This window comes from Chiloscyllium plagiosum, chromosome 21 (assembly GCF_004010195.1).
Source record: "Chiloscyllium plagiosum isolate BGI_BamShark_2017 chromosome 21, ASM401019v2, whole genome shotgun sequence".
NCBI classification, from domain to species: Eukaryota; Metazoa; Chordata; class Chondrichthyes; order Orectolobiformes; family Hemiscylliidae; genus Chiloscyllium; species Chiloscyllium plagiosum.
In genome coordinates, this window is record NC_057730.1 from 16,594,272 (window position 1) to 16,621,345 (window position 27,074).

At 38.7% G+C, this 27,074-nt stretch overlaps 1 protein-coding gene across 8 annotated transcripts in view; it reads right to left on the reverse strand.

Annotated features, from left to right (window-relative positions):
• Positions 1-27,074, reverse strand: part of LOC122560574 (SUN domain-containing protein 1-like) — a 77,128-nt gene that overhangs the window by 1,271 nt on the left and 48,783 nt on the right. For 4 of the 8 annotated variants that reach the window (XM_043711340.1, XM_043711337.1, XM_043711336.1 and 1 more), the window contains 18 exons: positions 26,881-26,910; positions 26,589-26,783; positions 23,692-23,811; positions 23,083-23,166; positions 22,839-22,955; positions 22,541-22,639; positions 22,094-22,187; positions 21,917-21,975; positions 21,393-21,532; positions 21,047-21,307; positions 16,921-17,007; positions 12,819-12,862; positions 12,596-12,734; positions 12,212-12,460; positions 11,351-11,435; positions 4,919-5,034; positions 558-725; positions 18-110 (listed from right to left, as the gene is read on the reverse strand). In XM_043711340.1, coding sequence (XP_043567275.1) covers positions 18-110; positions 558-725; positions 4,919-5,034; positions 11,351-11,435; positions 12,212-12,460; positions 12,596-12,734; positions 12,819-12,862; positions 16,921-17,007; positions 21,047-21,307; positions 21,393-21,532; positions 21,917-21,975; positions 22,094-22,187; positions 22,541-22,639; positions 22,839-22,955; positions 23,083-23,166; positions 23,692-23,811; positions 26,589-26,783; positions 26,881-26,910 — 2,180 coding nt within the window. The remainder of the gene's footprint in view (positions 1-17; positions 111-557; positions 726-4,918; positions 5,035-11,350; positions 11,436-12,211; positions 12,461-12,595; positions 12,735-12,818; positions 12,863-16,920; positions 17,008-21,046; positions 21,308-21,392; positions 21,533-21,916; positions 21,976-22,093; positions 22,188-22,540; positions 22,640-22,838; positions 22,956-23,082; positions 23,167-23,691; positions 23,812-26,588; positions 26,784-26,880; positions 26,911-27,074) is intronic. The other 4 variants (XM_043711339.1, XM_043711338.1, XM_043711342.1 and 1 more) reach the window with 4 other exon arrangements.

Consider the following 27,074-nt stretch of genomic DNA (forward strand, 5'->3'; position numbering starts at 1 on the left):
TAAAATAACTAAATTACCCTGACGTGGAAAGTCTGTATTGCTTCTCCTTCTTGGTCGTATGTGTACTTGCCAAAATTGGTGCCTTCTTCTTGGTACTCATCATCAAGACCCTGAAAGGAAGATGCAAGTCATTGTTATTGAAAATTTACCAAAAACCTCTTAAAAACAAACTGAATAATAACATTTTAAGTGTGATTTCTTTTCTTAAAAAAAAAGTTTTATAAATGCAGAGAAAGTCTGTGTAGAGCTAACTTCAGCAGCGGTTTCCATGTCCACACATACTGCCAGATGAGCATTTCTAACAGTATTTATCTCAGAATACCAACATGCAGGTTTTTTTTCATTTTCACTTTTCAATGGTGTGGAAGCAGTCAGCAAAAAAGCCACAAAGCTCTAACAGTAGGTACACACATCCCCAAAGGACTTGCGTTATCTCTCCAATTGTAAACCTAATTTTTCTCATTTCATGAATGGACATGGCGAATGAGATCAGCTCACTTCAGCTGAGCATCACTGTCCATCCCTTTATTCTCCAACAGTCTGCTTCTGACACTTACATAAACACCAAAGTCCTTTGGCGCACTGCTGATATTGCCTGCTGGAGAAAGAGACTTTGGTACATGCTCCAAGGTAAAAGCTAAAGGATAAATCTCCACAGAAAGGCGAATAACCAGATATCCTTGGGATCCTTTGAATGCCCAGCAATTTCCAGGGTAAACATCTGGCTGTAAGAGAAAGAGAATAAGAAACATTATAATAACATCACAATATTTCTTAAGCTATGGCAACTTTAAGATTAAGAATTTCTGAATTTTCCACTTTCAGATCCAAAGTTTTGACACTCAAATCACAGATTTCACAATGTCTGGTCACATCACCTCATGGAATCTTAGAATAGTTATAACATAGTAAATGGTCATTCAATCGATATGTGCACAATGTTCCCTAGAGGAATAATTCAGTGCCACCTACATGCTTTTCCCTTTACCTCGTGCAAAAATCTCAGCAAATCAAACCTCTATCAAACTGATAACTACTGTGCAACAGTTTCGCTTGTTTTTAATACAAGAATATTTTAACTAGTCATAATCTGAACTATTCAAGGGAAATACAAGACACAAAATTGACTGCCTCAGTAACTCATTTTTTAACTCAGTTTTATTTGGGAATGGTAGGCTGAAGAATCTTGTTACACAAAGAGTCTGGGAATACATCGTACAAGGTTCCGTCTGCCTCAACAAATATTCCACTCCTGTAGCATCTATGAATGGAGATAGCTGTTGTTCAGATTGCTCAGGAGGTAAACCATAATATATGTGTGATAATGAGACACAGAGGGGTGACTTTCCCAGTCTGTATCAAGTCAGACGGTCTCAGCTGGGATGGCAGTAAAAACTGTACAAATGGGCTCATTGCCCAGGTGGTGATAGCCTGGCTAAAAATTCCACTTTCAATTGCTATGCAACTACCCCAGCTGGAAAGAGTTATTTATCTTGGGCCATCATAGGCCTGAGCCAGACTGGACTACAATTACTATTCAAATAGGCTATTGGTAGTCTCTGCTGAGATTCAGAACTGAATGGCCACTCAACTAGAACGCTGTTTACACCAGTGGAATTGCTCCAAGTCGAAGCCTCTAATGGAGAAATGTAAAGTGGGAAAAAAATTGGGACAGAAAGGGAAAAATTTAAGAATTGCAAGCAGATCACTTCACAAAATACCTATGCAAGCCAGCCATTCCAGAGCACTAAACACAAAAGAGATCATAACAATGTTCAGACTTAAAATCTAACAGAGGCTAGCCACATATTTTAAAAAGATAAGAGTACTGCACACTATTTAATTGTCACACTCATACCTGCACGACAAAAGAAATTTGGGAACATGGCACAGTTTCAGATATTGTCTTGAGCAACAAGTACTTAAACTGAATTGTCATAACTTGACTTGTGCAGTGTGGGGCAAAAACAGAAATTTCAGAATTTCTTTGCAAAGTGAAGCCTCAAACCTTTGCCACATGAATAATGAAGCATTAATTGGTGATTGATACAATTAATTACACATTGGGAGTACATCTGGATGGCTGAAGTAAAAACACTTGGGATTGCTGTGCTGTAATTTGAGGACCATGGCCAAGATGCCTGGTGAATTTTCTTTAATTCATTCATGATAGAGGTATTGCCTATATCTCGTTGCCAGAGGGCAGTTAAGAATCAACCACATTGTTGTGGGTCTGGGGTCACATGAAGCCAGACAAAGATGATGAATATTCCAGATGATTGGTCATCAGACGCTTAATTCCAGTTGTTTTTACCCCAACTTAAGCAGACTTGAACTGAGAATTGAAACAAAAAATTTGCATTTGTTACATTTGAAAACCACCAGAAGTCGTGGTCTAGTAGTCACTGTTTCCATATCAGCCAGTTTTACAATGCAAACTCCCACAGATAGTAATGTGATGATAATGATCAAATAAATGCTTTTAATGATCCTGATCAAGGGATTAAAAATTGGCCAGGACACTAGGGCTAACTTATTCAAAATCCTGCCACAGGACCAAGCTAATGGTCTTGGTTGAATATGCTATGAGATATGTACTGCACACGTATTCAAGTGTCAGACTTGATTTTGGGACTTGTAACTCAGAGGACTGAATGATACCAACGTGAGCTTGCATGAGACAGAGCAAGCAACACATGTAGATAAGAAATTCAACATGTAAACATAAAATCAAAAGGCACCAGCTTAAAATAGCAAGCAAGTGGGGGTGATTCAGCACACAAGCTCATTAGTTGCTTTATTGTGGTGTAATAAAAGGAATGTAACCACAACCCCAAGGGCTGCTCTCTCTAGTTCCAATGGTGAGCTTAACCAGAGGGTTATCACACCTCAAGTGAGGGGGAGGTTCAGAAAACAGGACCTCAGCCAGTACAGACATTGAACCTGCACTCTTGGCATCATTGTACAACAAAACCAACAATCCAGCAAACTTAACTAACAAACCTGAATCACTGTGCTCATGTACACACGCCAGGTTATTATTCAGCTAAGTTTTCAGTATATTTTTAAAATATATATTACGATAATATTTTCAAACCCATCTTTTTTGAAAGACCCAGTTATCCTGTAGAGCTTGCACGTAAAAAAAAATTGCTTAAAAGTCAGGCAGTGAAGAAAATAAAACCAACACGACAGGTTCTGCCACCAGGGGGAAGAAGTCAACAGAGTCAATGGGTGGTTTGGTGATCAATGTTAACAGGGGTCAATAATAATATAAATAAAATAACAGATTCTGTGTAAAAGTAGTAATCAAACATAAGACTAGCAAATAATCTACTGTAAAATAAAGCCAAGATTCTTTGGGTGTGTATTTGCAACATCTACAACTCCTTCCACAGAACAACTGTCCTGTAACAGTAGACTGAGGAAGAATGAGAGGTGACCTCTGAAACACAAGATTTTAAGGGCTTGACAGAGTAGATACTGAAGATTATTTCCCTCAAATGCGAAAGCAAAACATGGGGGCAAGTTAGGCTAAAGATATCAATCATTTAGGACAAAGGAAAAAAAAAATCAGAACAAAGGTGGTTGAAGGTGCCATGATTTACTCCTGCTCCATGATTCAGTCAAAATTTCAAGCAGACTTTTAAGGATGAATATTCAAGTCTTGTCTGTAGAAGACGACTGATGGGAAGTTTCTCTTACGGAACGAATACTGATTTGAAACAGCTTGGCAAATAGCCAGCTTTATGTACAGGTTCAATGTAATAATATGAATGGCAAGCAATTAACCCCAGAATAAACACCTATTTTCAATATGTTGAAATTGTAGATTGAGCTTAGTTCCGATGCTGCTGGTCTACTCAAAATTTGCTTCCTATCATGGGCAATGGGTTTCCATCTGAAAATAGACTTAAAAAGCCACCTTTTCAATTACCAAACAATGATGGAGCTTCAACCAAAATTTTAAAAAGAGTTGAGTAAATAAATGCATCATTATGTGTCTAATACAACTAGCTTAGGAGTAAACTCTTCTGAATTGGATATGAACCTCAATACAAACAAAAAAGGACTTAATTTTTGACCAATTAGACCGAATAGTTTTGTGTTCCAAGTTTCTTTTTAAAAGGTACTGTTCTTCAGAACAGAAACGTTTATTTGTGATAAATTTGCTTGCAGTTAAAGTTCTCCTTTCTAAGAACTTGTGGTTCTACTCGATCCAATACAGACAGGCATTGGAAGTTAAAAGCTGGAATGGTTTTGTTTTAATGAGTTTTTTTTGTATTTTGAAAGGCACGGAGAAATTACACTCCTTAAAAATAAACATATGCAAGATGAACATGGCACAGCATCATAACTCCATGAGGATGATAGATTTTCATTCTTTCAAAACCGCTTTGAAAAGCATTTCATGAGAAGAGAAATTTTCGTGTGTTCATGAGTTGAGATACGAGTTCATTTGGAAGAATTTTACCAATGAAGAAAGCTTTTGAGTAATTTGGTTTTTTTAATTTATTTATTGTCACATGTACCTAATAACAGTAAAAAGCTTTGTTTATTAGTACAGGCAGATCATAGCAAGGATCATAGGATGGAAAAAAACTTGCAGGCATACAGGTTACATTGTGCAGGGAATGCACTAAGCAAGATCATCAGCAACATCAACATTATTTGAAGTTCATCATTCTAACAACAACTGGGAGTAAGCTTTTCATGAACTGCTGGTGCATTTGTTCAAGTTTCTATTAGTTCATACAACTCTGAACACACAAATAGGACATTTGGCCTTAGTGGAAGGTGTCTGCACTTCCACATAAACTATCTCACTGAATTTTCCAACTCCCTTCTGACCCTATGCAATTATACACCTTTCCATTCAAGGTCACCAGAACTGTTCACCTCAACAGGATCTACCAACCTGAATTACCACTCTGGGAGACTGCGAGAAATACCAAAGTGGAATTCCAAAGAGACTCATCACAGCTGTTGCAGTTTCGTAGGTTTCAGAACAACGAGTGCTCAAGATGCTACCACCTGGAAAGAGAAGGCAGATGAAGTACTCAGTGGAGAATCCAACAGCACACGAAGTTTAACCCATTCTAACAATTTTTTGCCCAAGTAGCCTGAAACACTTAGAATCCTGTCTCGTGGAACTGAGTTTCAGATGAGCAGAGCTTACTGTAGGTAAAGTAGGGGAGACCTCTGTGACTAGAGAATCCTGAGGGAAACAATAAACGTGTACTTTTTAAGCAACAGGTGGAAATGTTTAGGTGGAGATGGGTAACGTCAGATCAGAGTGAAACAGGACAATGGATGTTGAGAATATTAACGAAATGTGCCTGGGGAGAAGCAAGCGCATGAACTTAGGGGCTGAAATCACAATTGTATTACTGTAGGAAATAGCTGTTTGCCCCATTGTTTCAGCACCAGTTTACCAAATGAGCAACTGGTTAGTAGCATTTCCCTGTCTTCTCCCCATAATCCTGCATACTGTTCACTTTCAGACAACAGTAATTCCCTATCGAATGCCTCAAGTGAACCTGCCTCAACCACAATTTCTAGTGGTAAATTCCAGAACATGTTGCGTGAAAAAGACTTTCCCTCGCATTGCTTTTAATCTATGCCCTTCCAATCTTTTCATGAGTGGGAACAGTTACTCCTGATCCATTCTGTCCAGTCCTATTAAGATCGTTAATCCTTCTATCAAATTTCCTCTGCCTTTTCTTCTCCCAATACTCCAAACTAATTTCCTAGCAAACATTCCTCATTCATGGAACGACTCTTGAATCTTATTTGCACTTACTATAACGCTTCAAAAATGTTTCCTGAAGTGCATCCAGAACTGGATAAAATATTCCATTTGAGGATTATACACATTCAACATAACTTCTTGTACCTTACATAATTAATCAAACTCTTTAAGCTTTATTATTTGCACACACAAGTCCTGACACCTTCAATAACTTGGACACAGATATACTCTGGTTCCTGTACATCTGCAGTTCCTTTACAATTGTACCCTATTTCATTGTTTATGTTCTTCCTACCATAATTATTCACTTTACATTTCTCCACATTGAACTTCACATATGCCATTCTAGCAATCGGTCTTTCAACTCTTTCATGGGATGTGAGGGTCGCTGGCAGGGGTGATAGTTCTTGCCCATCCTACTTACCCTTGAACTGAGTCACTTCCTGGGTCAACTCAAAAGGGCATTTAGAGTCAACCAAGTTGGTGTGGGTCTGGAAACACATGGAGGCCAGATCAGGTAAGGTCAGCAAATTTCCTTTCCAAAAAGGAAATGAACGAGAGGATGATAATTGATGATGTGTTTCATGGTCACTACTGGAATCCAGCTTTAAATTCCAGATTTTATTAATTAAATTTAAATACCACCAGCTGCCATGATGGCATTTGAAGTCATGTTCTTAGGTTATTAGTGCAGACATTATTAATGCACTAACATCTTCCTCGGGGAGTTCACCTTTGAACTTGTCTTATATGACATCAAAGATCAAGTGACTGAAATCTACATTCTATTTACAGACAGCCAGATTAGAAGTGATTGGCTCAACCACTAATGCTATTCAAGCCAGTAAATGGCAATGGCGTGAATCTTTCCTAATCTGCCTGAGCAACCATGATTTTAAAGTGCTGGCTATCTCACCATGGACACATGTGGCCAGATTATAGACAACCTGACCACCATCCATCTGGAACATTTTAAATTACGCTTGTTGAGGTGAATTTCTCTCTCAATAAGTCAACCATAACAATTCCACAATCTGCTCTAAAAACATTTGATTAGCTCATGCAAAAAGTCCTGAGACAAAGGTGCATACCCCCCCAACAGCATCACTATAAATAGCTTTTGACTTTACGCACTAGATCAATTCTCTCAAAATACCCCTTCTCTATTGTTTCAAACTAGAATGCTCCTGTTGGGTCCCACTCAACTATCCCATTGTAAACATCAATTCCAGAAATGGTTTCCATTCCCAAATCCTTCAAAGGATTTAATTATCCTCAATCAACCCTTTCCCCATTAAGACCATAAGACATAGGAGTGGAAGTAAGGCCATTCGGCCCATCGAGTCCACTCCGCCATTCAATCATGGCTGATGCGCATTTCAGCTCCACTTACCAGCGTTCTCCCCGTAGCCCTTAATTCCTCTAGACAACAAGAATCTATCAATCTCGGCCTTGAAGACATTTAGCGTCCCGGCTTCCACTGCACTCCGTGGCAATGAATTCCACAGGCCCACCACTCTCTGGCTGAAGAAATGTCTCCGCATTTCTGTTCTGAAATGACCCCCTCTAATTCTAAGGCTGTGTCCACGGGTCCTAGTCTCCTCGTCTAACGGAAACAATTTCCTAGCATCCACCTTTTCCAAGCCATGTATTATTTTGTACGTCTCTATTAAGTCTCCCCTTAATCTTCTAAACTCAAACGAATACAATCCCAGTATCCTCAGCCGTTCCTCATATGTTAGACCTGTCATTCCAGGGATCATCCGTGTGAATCTCCGCTGGACACGTTCCAGTGCCAGTATGTCCTTCCTGAGGTGTGGGGACCAAAACTGGACACAGTACTCCAAATGGGGCCTAACCAGAGCTTTATAAAGTCTTAGTAGTACATCTCTGCTTTTATATTCCAACCCTCTTGAGATAAGAGACAACATTGCATTCGCTTTCTTAATCACGGACTCAACCTGCATGTTTACCTTTAGAGAATCCTGGACTAGCACTCCCAGATCCCTTTGTGCTTTGGCTTTATTAATTTTCTCACCATTTAGAAAGTAGTCTATGCTTTTATTCTTTTTGCCAAAGTGCAAGACCTCGCACTTGCTCACGTTAAATTCCATCAGCCATTTCCTGGACCACTCTCCCAACCTGTCTAGATCCTTCTGTAGCCTCCCTAATGTTCTAAAACAGACTTTTCATTCAGGTTGAATTTGTTTGGGTTGCATTTATTTGCAACTCCTTTCTATTTCTTGCTGAACTCACTAAGGCAGCCCGGTAGCTCAGTGGTTAGCATTGCTTCCTCACAGCGCCAAGGACCCGGGTTCAATTCCAATCTCAGGTGACTGCATGGAGTTTACACATTCTCCTTGTGTCTATGTGGGTTTCCTCTGGCTTCCTCCCACAATTCAAAGATGTGCAGGTTAGGTTGACTGGCCATTCTAAGTTGCCCATAGTGTTCAGGATGTGTAGTTAGGTGCATTAGTTAGGGGTAAATATAGGGTAATGGTATGGGTCTGGATGGATTACTCTTCAGAGGATCAGTGTGGACTTGTTGGGCCGAAGGGTCTGTTTCCACACTAAGGATTCTATTCTATTCATAACCTTTTCTATTGTCAGGTCCCTATTGAAAACATCCAAATTTTAAAGAGAACTGAATACACAATTTAGCAGATGTCATGTGGCAATAAGACCTGTTCAACAGCAGTACAGGAAATACCTGTAACATTCATAACGTGTCATTGTTGTGACTATTTATGATCAACACTTCTCCAAAATAGATTAAGAAATTTTATATATGCAATCTGGAGTCATCCAAATGTTCATGTCTCTTCCTCTGCACAGGTTAAATTACTAAAATGATCGAGTTACAACTGATGACAAATCATTTGTTTTCCTTGTAAGTTGGTACGGTTGTGCGGATTGAATGAAATTTGAGTCAAAGTTAAAAGTGATGCATCAATTTCTTTTGCCAAAATGTCACCTTGCCAGAAAATTGCTGATTAAATTACTTAAAATCTCAAGCCATAAAGAACTACTGAAGTCTAAGCTAATTTTAAATCATGGCACAGTCAAAGCAAGTTTTAAGGAGTTGGGTCACAAATGTCTCGATTTACTAGCATCATTTCCAAATTAAAAGCTTGTACTCCGATAAATATTTATTGAGCAATATTCTGTAATGAAACGCTTTATATTGTTAGTTCTTTCCATCAGAAAATGATCAATTCTTTGTGCACTTTCTGTCCGTGGAAATCATGCTACTCAAAGAGCAAAGAAAATTTACAGCCCAGGAACAGGCCCTTCGGCCCTCCAAGCCCGAGCCGATCCAAATGTACTGTCTGAACCAGTCGGTCAATTCCTAAGCATCTGTATCCCTCTGCCTCCCACCTACTCATGCATCTGTCCAGACGCATCTTAAATGAATCTATCACCTCTGCTGGTAACGCGTCCAGACGGCCACCATCCTCTGAATTACTTGCCGCGTATCCCCCTTAAACTTTCCACCTCTCACCTTAAAAGCGTGACCTCTCGTTATTGAATCCTTCACCCTGGAAAAAAGCTTGTCTCTATATACCTTGTCTATACTCTTCATGATTTTGTAAACCTCAGTCAGGTCCCCCCTTAATCTCCTTTTTTCTAATGAAAATAAACCTAACCTACTCAACCTCTGTTCATAGCTAGCACCTTCCATACTAGGCAACATCCTCGTAAACGTTCTCTGCACTCTCTCCAAAGCGTCCACATCCTTTTGGTAATGTGGCAACCAGAACTGTACACAGTATTCCAAATGCAGCCAAACCAACATCCTTCTACAATGTTAACATGACTTGCAGCTCTTATATTCAATACCCCATCCAATGAAGGCAAGCATACTACATGCGTTCTTGACCAATTTATTCACCTGTGCAGCAACCTTCAGGGTACAATGGACCTGCACTCCCAGATCTCTCTGCCCATCAACTTTTCCCAAGGCTCTTCCATTCATTGTATAATTCGCTCTAGTATTAGTCTTGCCTAAATGCATCACCACACATTTGCCTGGATTGAAATCCATCTGCCACTTTTCCACCCAACTCTCCAGTCTATCTATATCCTCCCGTATTCTCTGACAGTCCCTTATGCTTACTGTTACTCCACCAATCTTCGTGTCATCTGCAAACTTGTTGATCATATCAACAGTGCCCTCTTCCAGATCATTTATGTATATTACAAACAGTGGCCCCAACATTGACCCCTGCGGAACACCAATGGTCACCTTTCTCCATTTTCAGAAAGTCCCTTCAACTACTACCGTCTTCTGTTGCTCAACCAGTTCTTTATCCACCTAGCTAGAACACCCTGCACACCATGTGATTTCACTTTCGCCATTACTCAGAACCTTTGAATATTGAATTAATAGTTTATTGTAAGCAAGTGCGTACAAATCCAGAAATATGAACTGCACAGATTTTAATAAAGAAATATTTCAGTACAGATCCTTAATTTGGGACTGAATTTAACTGGGAAGTTCCATTTGTCGGACCTGAAAAGCTAGAGGTTGGAATTACTAAGGAGCTTCCTGCCTTGATACTTCATGAAACTGTGGGAACTATTATTTAACTGCGCTGCTCAAGATCGATACAAGACATACATAACTTGCCAGTCAGATATAGAAATTTGATGAGTTTCCCAGAAACCATTTTGTTATCAACGATAATAGATTTGCAACTTTCTAATCCACATGCTTGAAGAGTAAGTCCGTAGATTAAAAGTTTATTAGAGATTGTAACGGTAAACTCGCCATTGCCCTATCAGACCATAAGGCTGCTGTCTCATTAGAGACGACTGGTGATTTAACCAGATAGTCATGATTCCTCAGAAGGTGGGAGAAGTTAAGCAGTAGAGTCCTTCATGGTACATCACAAACACAGTAAATAAATAGTAATATCCCTTGAGTAACAAACCTATCAAAAGACGGTTTCTAATAACAGCCAGATCATAGTATCAAGCTTCATTTTACCCTGGGATGGGGGAAGTCCAGAACTACAGGGCATAGGTTTAGGGAGCGAGGGAAGAGATATAAAAGGGACCTAAGGGGCAACTTTTTCACACAGAGGTGGTCAGTGTATGGAATGAGATGCTAGAGGAAGTGGTGGAGACTGACTGGCACAATTACAATATTTAAAAGGCATTTGGATGGGTATATGACTAGGAAGGGTTTAGAGGGGTAAGGCCCAAACACTGGCAAACATGACTACAATAGGTTGGGATAGCTGGTCAGCGTGGACAAGTTGGACGAAGGGTTTGTTTCTGTGCTGTATATCTGACTCTAAAATGTTCAGCAAGAACACAATGTAGATGAAACATATTACAAATCTCCTCCAATCAATCAGAAAATAAATTTCCATTGCAGAAACTTAAAGGGCACCATTTTAAAAAAACTCAAACACACCAGCTTTTAAACACAAATAAAAATTCACATATTTCTTACATCTTACTTTTCACAGGTCCCACTCTTGCTTCTTCATAGTATTTAATGTTTTAAAATACATGTTTGTTCATATAAATGTGCATTTTCATGTTCAATCCTCCCCCCACATACCCTGAAGTAATGCTGTAGTTACTTACCTCCAGATTCCAAAGCAAAATCCACCATTCCAGTTTTATCTTCATTGTACAATTTCAAAGCATTATTCACAATGACATGCACTTGCTGCATTGCAAGTAACCCGGGGACAAAGAAAACAAAAGTAACATATTTATAGACTTATGAAGCCATACTTGCTTATGACATATTAATAATGACTACTAATAAGAGTCAGAAATTCAAATGAGACAAGTGCATCTTCTCTCTCCAGCATGTCACCATTAAAGTCTGGAGGTTCTAAGCACACAAAAGGTTCTAAGCACACAAGGACATGCATATGAATGTCATTACATACAACCTGAATATAAATTCCTCAACAATTTGTTATAGCACAAGCACAGTTTTAAGAACTTTATTTTGCACAAAATATGATAGCTCAGCAACAGTTGAGAGACAGTCAAACCACCCATGATTCCAAAGTATTCAATATTCAACTTGCATATGCACATGTGCATGCTATGATGATGTCAGCAAACAGAATTACACTAAAATGTGCTTCTGCAGAGACAGTTCTGTTGCATTGATCAGGAAGACAAATACTGGCTTGGATCACCTCAATCGCCACAAATCAAATACCATGCTAAGGAACATTGTAAGTCAGCCCAAGGGTCCATGCATGTCAATTGGTGCACCAATGCCATTTGCAGCATTGACTTCCAGTTCAACAAGTTGCTGCAGCACAAGGACCTTAGAAGAATGCATGGAAGGAAAACATAATGGGAATGCTCATGCAATGTTACTTCAACTCTGACGATAATGGCATTTAATACAACAGGGACATGATACAAGGAGGGTGATGTGTAGGAAATACATACTGGAGTAACAACTTCAAGTGAACTTACCTCCTCTGAAATGCCACTTAACCCAGCATTAGTGACAGCACATGCAGCTACCTGCGCATCTGGCAGTTTTTTTGTTTCAATCCAATGTTGAGTGAGATTTTTCAGGATTTTCATTTCCAAATCTTTTAATAGGATCTGGAGCTCAGTTTGGCTGGCAAACTGAGAGGACAGCCAGTCCTTGAAAGAGAGTGAAGTTTGCTTGCTTCCAAAAATCAGCAAATTGACCAATTCTCTGACCTGACTGTCAACCTGAAAAAGCAGAAAAGGAAATAAATTGCTGGTTTGATTGTGCTAGTAACCAGAACAAAGTAGTCAACCAATTTTGAACAGGTTGTCCTACAAATCACAACAATATTTTCACAATGAGCAAAAAATTATGCCTACATTTCCTTGTAACCCATCTATTTTTGCACAAGATGTCTTGAGCTCCTGCATGCTTGACAATTCTGATTTGACTGTGGACAATTCTATATCGAGTCTCTGGAGTTCAGCCATAAGGTGCCGGTACTGTTCATTTTCATTGCTTAGGGAAGAAAAAAATTAAAGTCAACTCCAATGAGGAATTAATGAACTTCACAAAAAGCATAAATAAAATGGTGTATCATACCTCTCAGACTTTGACTTGGCAGATTCAACCTCTTTGTAAACTTCCTGTGGAGAGAAAAACATTACTTTGACACTGCTTTCAGTTATAAATATTATCCGTAACAGATCATTTGCTATCATAAATATAAACAAAGCAATTTACCTTCAAAGTAGAGACAAACTTGTTAAATGTATTTGGACATAATATTCCTAAAACTAGGATTGAGGAAGTTGCAAACTTCTTGGCTTGGTCACAGTCACAAGGGACTTCAGTTAGATAGAGAAGGCAGAAGAATTTAGTTTATTCATGTTTTGATCAGAGATCATACGGGGATTTTAGAAGGATTCGAAAGTATGACTTTGACAGTTTCTCCTTATTTTCTGACTCCAGTGTGAGAAGCAGAAGAACCAGGCGAGATTTAAGCTCATGGGCAAAACAGAGGCAAGAGGTGGGGTTATTTTTAAAAACGGAAGTTAATTATGGTCATCAAGAATTCATGCCTGAAAATGTAGTGAAATTAGTTCAAAAGCCCTTTCAAAAGGGAATTCAGCAAAATTGCAGGGTGATGGGACAAATGCAATGGCTTTGAGAGAACTAGTACATCTCTCTTCCAGTGCTACACTTCATATAATGATTCATTCTAACCAGTTATTATCATTGTTACACAAGCATTTTTGAAAAATCATTTCCTGTAAACTCCACTAAGTAACAGATTGTTTAAGGCAGGTCGGGCATGCGAGCTACTATCTCACATACACAAGTACAATCATAGCTTGCTTCACACACTTAGATGGCATAAGCTTTTCAATCACATATGGCCAAGCTTACATTCTCCACCTGGCAAATTACAGAAGCACAGCTGCCAATTTTAGCTACAACTCAAGGCACATGAAACCACTATTCAGGGCTTTGATGTACAAGAAAGAATGCTTACATTTCAGCATCTTAGAACAAACCTGCTGCACTAGCCTGAATAATTACAGTGAAATCTGATGCCATGTTGTTTAAACCATGATCATAGCAGACGGCAAGCCAAACATACAAGCTTTCCAACATGCATAACAATAACATTGTTGTTTGGTAATGCTTCACCAAGATGTGAAGCAAGCAATTAGAGTGCAAATAAGATGTCACCAGATTGTCAAAGTAGAATACAAAGAAGTTTGTAGAACAATTACTGAATTTTGTTTGGCATATGGGAATTGTGGAAATGAGGGCAGAAGAGACAGAAAGCAAGAGATAACCTTTGGAGTAGCCAAATGTTAAACAAATGGGCCAATGATTAAAGTAAGCACTTCATTTCAATGGCCCACTGGCTCCAAATTCCAGGTTCAGTGCAGGGCTATAATTTCTGCATAGGTAATTAAAAATTACATTGAAGCTAAGAGGTAATACAAAGATATTGGGGTAAATGGCCTATTCAAGTCACGACACTGCTACGAAAGAAATAAAATGTTGGGGCTATAGTTTTCAAAAACATCATTGTATCAGCAATGGTTTCCAAGAATACACATGGACTGATTGATTTGGTCTTTTTGGCAAGGAGATTTGCAATGGAAGCAGTTTAATTGACTCCTGTAACGAAGCAGATGGCTTAAGACTGAACAGGTCAGGCAGATATCCATTGGAGTTTAAAAAGTGGCGACCTTCTTCTAGATTCTAACGAGGGTTTTAAAGAGTAGATACAAAGAGAAAGAGTCTTTGATTTCTCTTGGTGAGAAGCAAAGGTGCATAGTCTGACAATAAGTGGCCATCTATTTAAGATGGATACATGGAAAATATTCTTAAGGTTACAAGTCTTTGGAAATTTCTACCCCATTATGATACAGAGTCTGAGCCACTAAATATATTCAATACCAGAGTAGGCAGGTTTTTCAAACATAAGCAGATATGTGGTAGGAACAAAGAACAAACTGGGGTCAAGATCAAATCAGTAATTATGTTATGGAATTGTAGAGCAAACTGGACAGGTAAAATGGCCACTCCTGCTCCTATTTCCTATAGGAAATAATTATTTTTGCAAAATAGTGTTTTGTTTTCAAAGAGTAAAATGTATTTCCAATCATTTATGCATACAGAGGAAAAAAACCAAAGCCTAAAATACAATATCTCTATACTTGACAATCTTATGTTACTTGGGTAACAAGAGAGCTCTGTTAAATTTCAAAGCTGCATTTTATTTCTGTGCCTAACATCCCTTTTTGCTGATTTCATGAAACCCACAACAAAAGAACTCATTTGACAGTTGCAGCTCAGATTGAGTTTGAACAGGGGTGTGGGCAAGCTAAAGTACCACTGTGCTCAAACAGTTAAAAAGTATCACATTATAGGAAATTATAGTGATAATTATACCCTATGTGGCTTTATTACCGGTAACTGAACACCATAATTTAAAATCAGCTTTAATCTTGTGCACTGATCAAATGTACAATTCTTACATCTGTTCATACACACTTAATTGGCAAGTAACATGCCTTTTAGACTTTGTTCATTGTAGCTCCACCATAAATGTTAACATAACTAATCAAGTACATAACACTGCATATCATTTCTGATAATTACTTGAAGAGTTTTCAGATTCTCTTCCTTTGCTCAAACCTAGCCCTCAGGATGAAGATGTTCAGACTAAACAGACTCAAAGTAATGCAAGAAAAACAGAAATTGCTTGCAAAATTCAACAGATCTGGCAGCATTTGTGAAGAGAAAGATAGATTTTTGGGTCCAGTGACCCTTCTTCAGAACTGAGTTTTCCAAATATTTGTTTTCACTTAATTTCCAGCATCCAGTCATTTGATTTTTTTCCCACCAAAGGAATGCTTGCACACATCTATTCTCTCTCAAATGCATGCAGAACATGCCTCATGCTGCAGTATAAATGACAAAATAATACAAGTTTACTTTAGTAAAGCATTTAAACACTCAAGGGCACCCAAGTTCAGTAACCTGTGCCACCAGTTTAAAAACACAAGCATGCAGCTCTCAATAACTCAATGAATATGGTTTTTGAAAACTGTAAACAAATTGTTGCCAGAAACAAACTTCCTCAAGCAATGTAGTGCAAGTAATAAATCATCTTTTACAAGTCATAAGCCACTACAGACCTAACAATTGTCACTGCGTAGCAAGCAGTGCACCAAGTAATCGTTTAAAAAGCATTTACAGCCAGTTCCGTTTGATAGCATGCCTACTCTGCTAGCACCTCAGTAGTCTGTTTGACAGATGAAAAAAAAGTCTCTCATATTTCCCATGTCAGGAGGAAAACACATCTATATTGCAAATTTATAGTCTGCTATCCTCAGCCAGTAGTTGGTATCTCATTCATTAGTTTAACTTCTCACCTTACAGCACATTTCATTCACCTAAATGACCATAGGTCTCAAAATACAAAAATGGTATCACCTTGCGGATTAACTACACAGTTAAACTAATAACTGTGTAAGTGAACTGCCTCAAATTTTGAGCCCCCTCCTCTGAATGGTTTACTTTTGATGGGTACTGTGCCTTGTTCAAAGCCTGACTTGCAGGTGAAACTCAACGTTTTGCATTTATTAATGATCTGATCAACACATCACTGCCAAGTCTAGCCTAGCCATGACTAGGTTAATAAAGAAATCTTCAATTATAAATGAGAACTGGGGTTGATTACTTTGCTCCCCAAGACAGACTCATTTTGGTTAAACCTTGCATCCATACTGTCCCCATTGTACAGACAGCAACCAGTGGCTTGGAACTAATCAACTTGTCTGGACTGCAACAAATGGATGGCTAGGTACTTAACTGTTTATGGAGCTGAAAATAACCAAAGTGCATCAAACCACAATTAAGCTGTTGCAGCACTGCATTGTGGAACATAAAGGTTTTGACATTGTGAACCACCAGAATGAACCCAAGTGTTTTAGTAATATTTGAAACTCTATTTGCTATTTATCTGGTCGCCTAATTCAGATTTTGTTTTGTGCTGCCTCAAACACAGTAATATCAGCTGAATTTCACATTTTCATAGATTCTAATAGTTCTGTGCACCAACCCCATCTATTTGAACTTTCTAATGACAAGTCACTACTTTACAGTTATAAGTTATAATAAAAATTAAACTCGCAGATGCATAGTGATATTACCACACCTCTGATCTGCTGGACAAACTCTGTAGCAGTAATTCCAGTTCAGTGATACGCAATTCATGCTTTTGTTGCAAAGCCATAAGCTGATTCTAGGAAAAAAAAAGGAAAAAATATTTTCAAAATTTGTCTCGAAAATAAGTTCTGACAAGATTACATACATGTGAAGGTAAACATATGTAAAACATGCAATGTCAAAGCTTTTCAGTCGCTCTGCAATCTGACGCTAGATACAGAACAAACATTGCAAGGTGTAAAAGCTATTATTTAAATGAGTTAGCTTTCTGAAGCATTAAGTAGAAAAGTTTCAACTGTTCAGCTCAGCTATAAATAGGAGTATAATAAATTATTTCACAGTTGCAGAACAAATATTTAGGTTTGCTAACTTAAAGGAACGAGTCCAGTGAATTCAAGTGGGTCAAAGTCAATCCTGTGATCAGTAACAGCTATTTTTCAAACAGTCAGCATGCAGATTGATTAAGCTATTCAGATTTTTTTTGAAGTGAAAAATGACTAGTGTGGAAAATAAATTTCCTTTTGCCAAACCGAAAGCAAATTTGTATTCAAATATGGTGAGGAAGTAGTAAAAATGGTCAGAAACATTCTGAAGGTAGGCAAGTAGCTTTCCTCCTCAAAACCTCCTTCTGTGATCAAAGATAATACAGTGAAGGATCATCAAATTTGAACATCTTTCTTAATCATTCCACGTGTACTGTCTGATACGGTGGGTAGTTCCAGCACTTTCTACTTTCATAAGAGATTATTGCTATTCAAACATTTAATGTGCATCATTTAGATTTAAACCTAGGGGCTATGTATTTCATTTGGTGAGAACATTGAGGTCACCCAGGTGAATTGACAACTTTTGAACGAGATCAACTGGCAGATACGGAAAGGTAATTTTGGTTGGATTACAGTCACGTCACGTCATAGCCACAGCAGCACAGTGGTTAGCACTGTTGCCTCAAAGCGCCAGAGACCCAGGTTCAATTCCTGCCTCAGGCGACTGTGTGGGGTTTGCACATTCTCCATGTCTGTGTGGGTTTCCTCCGGGTGCTCCGGTTTCCTCCCACACTCCAAAAATGTGCAGGTTAGGTGAATTGGCCATGCTAAACTGTCTGTAGTGTTAGGTGAAGGAGTAAATGCAGGGGAATGGGTCTGGGTGGGTTGCGCTTCAGCGGGTCTGTGCGGACTTGTTGGGCCAAAGGGCCTGTTTCCACATTGTAAGTAATCTAAATCTAAATTTTCAATGTTATTAGACCTGGTTTACATTGTGACCATTTTCTATGACCATGACAAATGCAACTGCAGAAAAACAGCCCTCAACATTATCAGACATAACATTGTGTTTTGCCTCCAGGAATGGGTGCAGTCCCAATTTAACAATTGGGAATTTCAAAAAGCCAAAGTGTTAAAATGGGCAACATTGGTCTCATTTTTGAAATTAGCTTGTTGGACATTTTCAAGGTTTCTGGGTTTCAATGAAGGATATTGTTCCTTTGCATGAACTTCCATTGTTCTAAAATGGACAATTCAATGTTCTGTCTCCTCATGGTTGCAGCAATATTTTGAAAATGCATGAGAATTTCCAAATTACTTATTGGCATATTGAGCCTTAAATCCCAAAACTTATTTTTTCCTTAAAGGAATGCAAAACATAAAAAGGTGACTGAGGATGTAAATTCAGTGACCACCTGGCAAGGTCCTCTGTAAATCCATGGAACAACCAAAGTGTGTCTGGGCAATTTCAAGCAGAGATTTAAAAAGAACAGGTAAGAGGCTGACTAACTCTTTCAGTCAAAGGCTAACCACTGTGGATTATGTCCTAAACTGCAGACATGTTTGAGGTTTACTCTGAGGAAAGGGCAAATAAAAAAGGTTAAAACCACAAACAATACAGTGTCAGAGAGTTGACACACTTAGGTGAAATGAAGGTCACAGCTTGAGGTCCGAAATTGAACACTTGATTTAGTTTTCAAGTACTGTATATACCTGTGTATAGATTGATTTCGTGTATAATTTAACCCATATTTTGGCCAATAACTTATTTTTCATATGTCTTGCGTATAAGTCAACCCTACTATATCGCATTAAATTGCATTCATTCATTCCAGTAACTCTGTTCATCACTATTTACTATATCACTGCTCTATTCATTCATTACGCCACTTTGTTTACTACAGCATGTTTTGATTCATTCATTCAGACTTATTGCACTTTATTCACTATACATCCAAAAGTTAATATCGTTGAAAAGTTAATCATTTTAATTATGCCATTATATCTGAATAAAACTGAGATTTATTAGCTGCATACTGGCATATCTTTAAATGTTTGACAGATGTGTTAATGGTGCTGAGGTTCATAACATACAAGAGTAAATGGGAGGGAAACTGAAGAATTTGGCGGGAAAAAATGAGCAAGTGAATGACCGAGTGCAGTTTGATGTTTTGAATGAACGAATCAAGTTTGATGCATTGATTGAATAAATGCATGAAGTTTGATCATTCAAGATGCTTACAAATTCAGAATTTAATAAATGTTTCATTTTAAGTGTACCATTATACCAGGCCATGACGATGTTGAATAGTGTGATTTTGCAGGATTTCAATGAATCTTTGACATTAAATTTTCATACTGGTCTCTTGCTTTTATCCGGATATTACCTTTACCATTATTTATTGTTTTTCTTCTTTAACTAGGATCAGTCATGCAATCAAATTGACTTTTGCTAATATGGTATTTTGAACTGCAGCATGAATATCAGCCCCTCAAAACTTGTGCCCAACTATTAGTCAAGCCCCAAATTTCAGCTTTAAAAAACTATCTTCAAAATTCAACCTATGCACAAGTATATGCGGTAAAATATATCGTCTCACAGCAGCACAATGGCTCAGTAGTTAGTACTGCTGCCTCACAGCACCAGGGATCAGAATTCAATTCCACCCTTGAGCATCAGTCTGTGTGGAGTTTGCACATTCTCCCCATGTCTGCGTGGGTTTCCTCCCACAATCCAAAGGTGTGCTGGTTAGGTGGACTAGCCATGCTAAATTGCCCAGTGTCCCATGTCTGGGTGAGATGCTGCTCAAAGGGATGGTGTGGACCCAATGGGTCGAACGGCCTGGTTCCACACTATAGGGACTCTATGATTCATTGAGTAACTGGAAACTAGCCCATCTAATGGGATCACCATCAAGGAAACTGGAAAAGAAAGTCTGTCAGTGACAACCCAAGAAACATGAAATCGACTGCTTCATAAACAGTGATATTAGAACAATCCAACTCAACTGCTGCTCAGTTCCACCATTGATTCCTCAGAACCAAGAGACCTGATTTGTATATCTTTTGTTTTAAACAGTTTGCTTTTTATTCAACCCTCATTTCTAGTCACTGCACATATATCGTGTTTTATTGTCACTTCTCAAACTTAATAGTGAATCATCCCTGTTTTTTAAAACTCTAGAAAGCACAACTATATTTGGCTTGGGGATAAAAGGTATCAACAAGGGAAGGAATCCTTTTTAAATTCATCTTTCTGCAACTAAGAGGGAGTGAATTAAGAGGAGCCAGTTAAGCCTTCCTCATCCTGGAGCACAATGGATACTTTTTGACAGGGATATTTGTTGTGCACTAAACACCCAAATTGTGGAGCTGCTCTCCCAAGACTTATACAAGTACAAGTGAGGTACCTGCACCTACGGCTGGACACGAACACTGACATATATAGTTACACAATGCAAATGATCAGGTTTTCTAAGAAAACAGCAATGAGCTCAATGATCCACATATCCAGGTGGGATTCTGATATGATTTTGAACTGCTTCACATATCACCTGAACAACTTGCCATGTGGGTTATTTTAAGTTAGATTTCACGCTTAAACTTAGCAGTAGGAAAAACTGGCCCCGGATCAAGTTTGGGCTCAAAGATTACAACTTGTTAACATGTGCAGTTGATTGTAAGCATGCAGATAACTTAAAATTAAAATATGGTTATCACAAACTCAAATGAATCAAATCAGTATTTCAGAGCTGCTGCAGTACTGATATACCCAACATCCACATAGTTAATGATAAATCTGATCACTGACTTGCTTTCTCTCATCACGTGTTTTAGATTCCAGCAGGTTACCTGGAGATCATCAGTTTCTTCTTGCTTCACTTCTTTTTGCAACAAACTTGACTGCTGGCTGATTAAGTTTCTGATAAGGACCACAAGTGCTTCTTTATCATTCATCTTCCCGACCTGTTCCTGCAGTTGCTGCAACAAGCTGGCAAGCTGATCATAACGCTGGTTTGAAGCAAGGGAGCTCTGAGAACACTGGTCATTGAGTACAATAATCTGCTTTTCCAACTTTGTCACACGAGTCCAATCAAATGGATGCTCAGTACTCTGAAACAGATAGTCAAACATTGACAAAGTTGCACTTTAGGCCTAAAATCTCAATTTTCAAACACATGTACGCTGGAAACATTACCCGTGGAAATGGCAGTGAACCAGGAATCTCCCCATTTGTCTGGATAGTTGGTACAATTTCTTTTGAACTCTGTACTGAAGTCCTATTAAAGGCTGGCAATAGTGACCACAAGCCTGCTGGACCCAAGTACCAGAGACCAACTTTAAAAAAAGAGAAGAGGCAGGTTAGCATCAAATACTGACTTTTTCAAATTCCGAAATTCATTTGCAATTGATTTGCTAATCAAAGCCTTGCTACAGGTAGAAATTTGACAGCTGTATACTCTGTCTAGGTGTCCAGCACTATTAATTTTTTTAAAAAATCATTGCAAATTTTGCTTTCATTCACAAGTTTGGATTTGATTTGTTGTTACATGTACCTTAATAAAATGAAAAGCTTTGTTGTGAACACTACAGGCAAATCATTGCAAACAAGGACTTAAAGATCATGTGGTGCTGAGACACAGCAAAGCATGCAAGATTATGACTGCTACAGGAAGTGCACAAAAGCAAGGTCAAGATTTGATCTGAAATTAGCAAGCTTACCAAATAAAAGAAGAAATGGAACCAACAGGAGTAACCATCTGAACAACCTGGGTAGACATCTGAAAGCAAACAAAACAATAAATCACCAAACCAGATGAAATCCATTTGATATTCTAAAAAAGCCACCTTACAATTATATTTTTACTGCTAAACAAATTGAAATTGTGTAATATATACCTTGTGAGCAAATATACATCAAGGAGGGACATTAAAGTGATTAGCTGGTACCATCCAGTCCCAAGCCACCAGAAAGCTCCAGAAGCAGCCTTTCCTGGGAAAAAAAACAAATGCACAGAACTGATGCATAATCAAGTATTCAAGTGCTCACCCTGGGAAGTGGTTCATGTAGATGGAAATCCTCTGAAAAATATGTAAACTAGCCCAACTATAACACTTATATAATATCAACAAATTCATAAAACAAGAATGCAAATATATTACACTGAAGAAAATTAAGCCAGAGTGTATTATTACTGATGCTTGATGTCCAAAAACATTTGGGGTGAAACCTAAGCTTGCACTGTTCTACAACTGAGTATACATGCACAAACAGAGCAAAGCATGCAAAAAAATGGAGAGATGGAATAGATGAAGAACAAAAATGAAAAATAAAAATTAAATAACCTGGAGATACAATGGCCAACCACAGAATAGACAAGACCTTCCTGGATACAAACCAGGCAACAGCACCAGCAGCCTGAACCACTTGCAGCAACAAAGAGCCTACAAATACAAAACAGATCAATCTGCAACATGTCAACTTCAAATGTTCAGTTTTTTTTATGTAACTTTTACTTTACTCAATGTAGTGCATAAATGCCAGTGCACCAAATATCCCAAACAAGTTCTAATAGCATCAAATATCACCATTGTTCAAAGTTTTATTAAAGCATGTGGACAAAATAGAAATCTGAAAATCAACCTGCATAAGCAAAGACCAGCCAGATGGTCCGCGTGACTTGTGAATACTTCGTGTACTTTGTGGACCCCACTTCAGTGGATTTATATGTATCGTGTTTCATTCCCTTACAGTCATCACCTGTTGGTTGCGGCAGTACAATACATTAGTGAACCGTGTGAACCCAATTTGTGGTTAAGTGCATTTTCCCCCCACAAGCAACTGTGGAATTAAGTGGCAACATCAGGTATCAAACCAAAATACTTACACAAAGATTCCCCATTTATATTCAGATGTCCATCCCCAGTAATCAACTCTTTTACATTCATTCTTCCACAGTAACTTGAATGGGCTGCAACACAGAAACTGATCCTTAACTGTCTTAGATGGGAAAAAACACTGCAGAGAAAAATCTTGACTTCTCAAACCAATGAGTAGTGAAGTCACTGTATTTGCATGTAACCAGGACTACACTTCACTTGCATGCAAATGAGCTAGCTACTAAGAGTTTACCCAAACAAACAAGCATAAAGCTAGTTACACTTTGATACTCATTTCCTACTCAATTAGAAGCTGACTTTGGCCAGCCCTGAAGCAGAAGGTGCAAATAGTGGTGACATGCTGCTAAATTTAAACAAATGAAGTGAACAATAGGCAAAATCGTATGATGTTGACAAAAAGATATAGCACACCATGTACAGATCAAAGCAATGATTTAAAAAATGAATTTTTCAGGTATGCATTTAAGAAAAGCCCCTGAGAATTAGTGAAGTGGTAAAGCGTTCTATAACAGGGGAATAGAAGTAATGGCCTCCATCACATAGCAATAGATTGAAGAACATGCAAGCACTTGGTTCACTCCACATTAGTTGGGTACCTTTGGAGTAAAACCCAGTCTTCAACAATATTGTGTGATAAAGTTGTAAAAACCATGCGACTGCAGCTGACACAACATTTTTTGTCATGTGGACTGTATGATTCATGAATAACTGCACTCCTGAAAAATACAAAATCAGATGCAACTAATTTACAATAAAAAATTCCAGAATAGAATTACGCTATCACACTTAGGCAGAGCTGTTACAAAGTTTGAGAGAAGATTTGTAGCTCGGGTGCTCATTGTTGTGGTTCTGTTCGCCGAGCTGGGAATTTGTGTTGCAGACATTTCGTCCCCTGTCTAGGTGACATCCTCAGTGCTTGGGAGCCTCCTGTGAAGCGCTTCTGTGATCTTTCCTCCGACATTTGTAGTGGTTTGAATCTTCCGCTTCCGGTTGTCAGTTCCAGCTGTCCGCTGCAGTGGCCGATATATTGGGTCCAGGTCGATGTGTTTATTGATAGAAGCATGGCACTCATCCACAGATTCCAGGAATTCCCTGGCTGTGCTGTTTGGCTTGTCCTATAATAGTAGTGTTATCCCAGTCGAATTCATGTTGCTTGTCATCTGCGTGTGTGGCTACTAAGGATAGCTGGTCGTGTCGTTTCATGGCTAGTTGGGTGTTCATGGATGGGGATCGTCAGCGGTCTTCCTGTTTGTCCTACGTAGTGTTTTGTTCGGTCCTTGCATGGAATTTTGTACACGACGTTGGTTTTGCTCATGCTGGGTATCAGGTCCTTCGTCCTGGTGAGTTGTTGTCTGAGAGTGGCTGTTGGTTTGTGCACTGTTAGGAGTCCTAGTGGTCGCAATAGTCTGGCTGCCAGTTCAGAAATGCTCTAGATGTATGGTAACGTGGCTAGTCCTTTGGATTGTGGCATGTCCTCATTCCGTTGTCTTTCCTTTAGGCATCTGTTGATGAAGTTGCGGGGGTATCAGTTTTTGGCGAATATATTGTATAGGTGTTCTTCTTCCTCTTTTTGCAGTTCTCGTGTACTGCAGTGTGTTGTGCCCCTTGTGAATATTGTCTTGATGCAACTACTTTTGTGTGTGTTGGGGTGGTTGCTTTCGTAGAGCAAAACCAATGTAGTGTACAAAATCCCATGCAAGGACTGCACAAAACACTACATAGGACAAACAGGAAGACAGCTAATGATCCGCATCCATGAACACCAACTAGCCACGAAATGACACGACCAGCTATCCTTAGTAGCCACACGAAGATGACAAGCAAAATGAATTCGACTGGGACAACACTACTATTATAGGACAAGCCAAACAGAGAACAGCCAGGGAATTCCTAGAGGCATGGCACTCATCCACAGATTCAATCAATAAGCTCATCGATCTGGACCCAATATACCGGCCACTGCAACGGATAGCTGGAACTGACAGATTCAAACCACTACAAATGCCAGAGGAAAGATCACAGAAGCGCTTCACAGGAGGCTCCCAAGCACTGAGGATGTCACCTAGACAGGGGACGAAACATCAGCAGCACAAAATCCCAGCTCGGCGAACAGAACCACAACAAAGCTGTTACAGCTAAGAGAAAATCATGCTGCAAAGTCAGGTGGTTAAGGGATTCAATTTTACTGATTAAACTATGAAAATTAAACTTTGGTAAACTGAATTCAAGCAAACAATACACTTATTTGAATTAAACAGTAAAAATAATTCAAAGTTTTAACTCTACAGTACTGCACAATTCATAATTTTACTTTTTCACATCCACCATACCAGTTTTTAAATCAAGGCTTTATAAATTTATGTAATTTCAAAGACCTCCCTAAAAAGTAGCAAGGACTCCCATCTTAATTTGCAGTAACAGCCAACAAGTTGAAATAAGTTACTCAAATTCAGGGTGCGCAACATTAAAACTCATACTTTGGGACATATTTCAAAGCAACAATACAATCAAAGGAGAGATGTACCATGCAAAGTTCTCATATGCCAATGAGTCAGACTCACTGGATTCACTCGTAAGGAAGCTGTCCATGAATTGCTGACTTCAAATAAAATCAGGAATTAGGTTTGTCCTTGGCCTTCCATTTCACATTTCCCCTTTTCATGCACTTTGCAATTCTTTAAGTTGGCTTCTTGGCTTTGAAATTAATGTACGGCCAAGGGTAAATTGCATACAGCGCAGGGTAACAAGCCCAAGCCCAACCCCCCAACTCCAACCAACATATTATACACATTTTTTAAAAAAAATTAATTATGTTACCATTGGTTATTTTTCCCATTACTTCAAGTGTGATAGACATTTGGAAATCATAAATTTAGGTTGACAGATTTTTAATAATAGATTGAAGGATTATGTAGAGTGGGCAGAAAAGGTGGAGTTTGAGGCAGAGATTAGATTAGACATGATTGCATTAAATTATAGAGTAGGCTCAAGGTGCTGAATGGTCTACTCCTGTTCCTAGCTCTGGTCATGTTTAAGTCTGTGCTCTTTTGTAAACTATCACTTCTATTTAAATCGCTCCATCAAATCTCCAACTAGCCATCTCATGTGGCAAGTAAAATCACAACTTTTCCAAGCTATCCACACAACTACACTCCCTTACCATTAGAATCAATGCAGTAAACCTTTTCTATGCCTTCTTGAAAGCCTTCATATGGCACTCAAGTGTGGTGCCCAAAATCAGAAAACACCTCAGCAGCACCTCAAATCTAAGTTGCATTCATTGTCACTGCCACGCTTGCGACAAAATACAGACAAGCTAACATCTTCATACAATTTCGAGGTACAGCAATAGTCACTATCAAACAAGTGTGCTGCTCAAAATGAACATCACTTAGGTCTTGCAGCTACTACTTTGTATGGTTAAATTTCAGCCAGGTAGTGTTGTCACCTAATTAAGCTACCAAATGGAGTCTTCTATATGCCAGCCACTTACTTGACATATCTTTCTTGTTTCTGCTTCTGGAATACACGGTTGAAGAGGGTGCATGGGAGGCACAGTATGCAGTGAGAACATCTTTTCGGTCAGAAAGGATGCTGCAGTCATTACAAGTGTAGCCATTGAATATGGTCGTCTGCATGTTCCCTGATATTATGTCCCCATTTGCTTGCAGAAATGTTGTACTTCCTCCTAAAGAACATAGCACCCAAGATTTGACATCCGATACCAAACAAATGTAAATTAGAAATTTTGGTGAATGAGTCGTAACAGCTGAGGATTTCTTTACCTTTGCCATCTCCATCCTCATCATCTAGACCTGTTTTGTAAAAGCAAGCAAAACAAATTTCAATATCATTCCATTTCACAATTAGCAAAATTGTGTCAAGCCACCTTAGTCAGTGGGTTGAAACAAAGCAGATACGACCTAAGCTATGATATTTCAGGTTTAATTCTCAAACAAGAGTTGACTTGAATATCAGC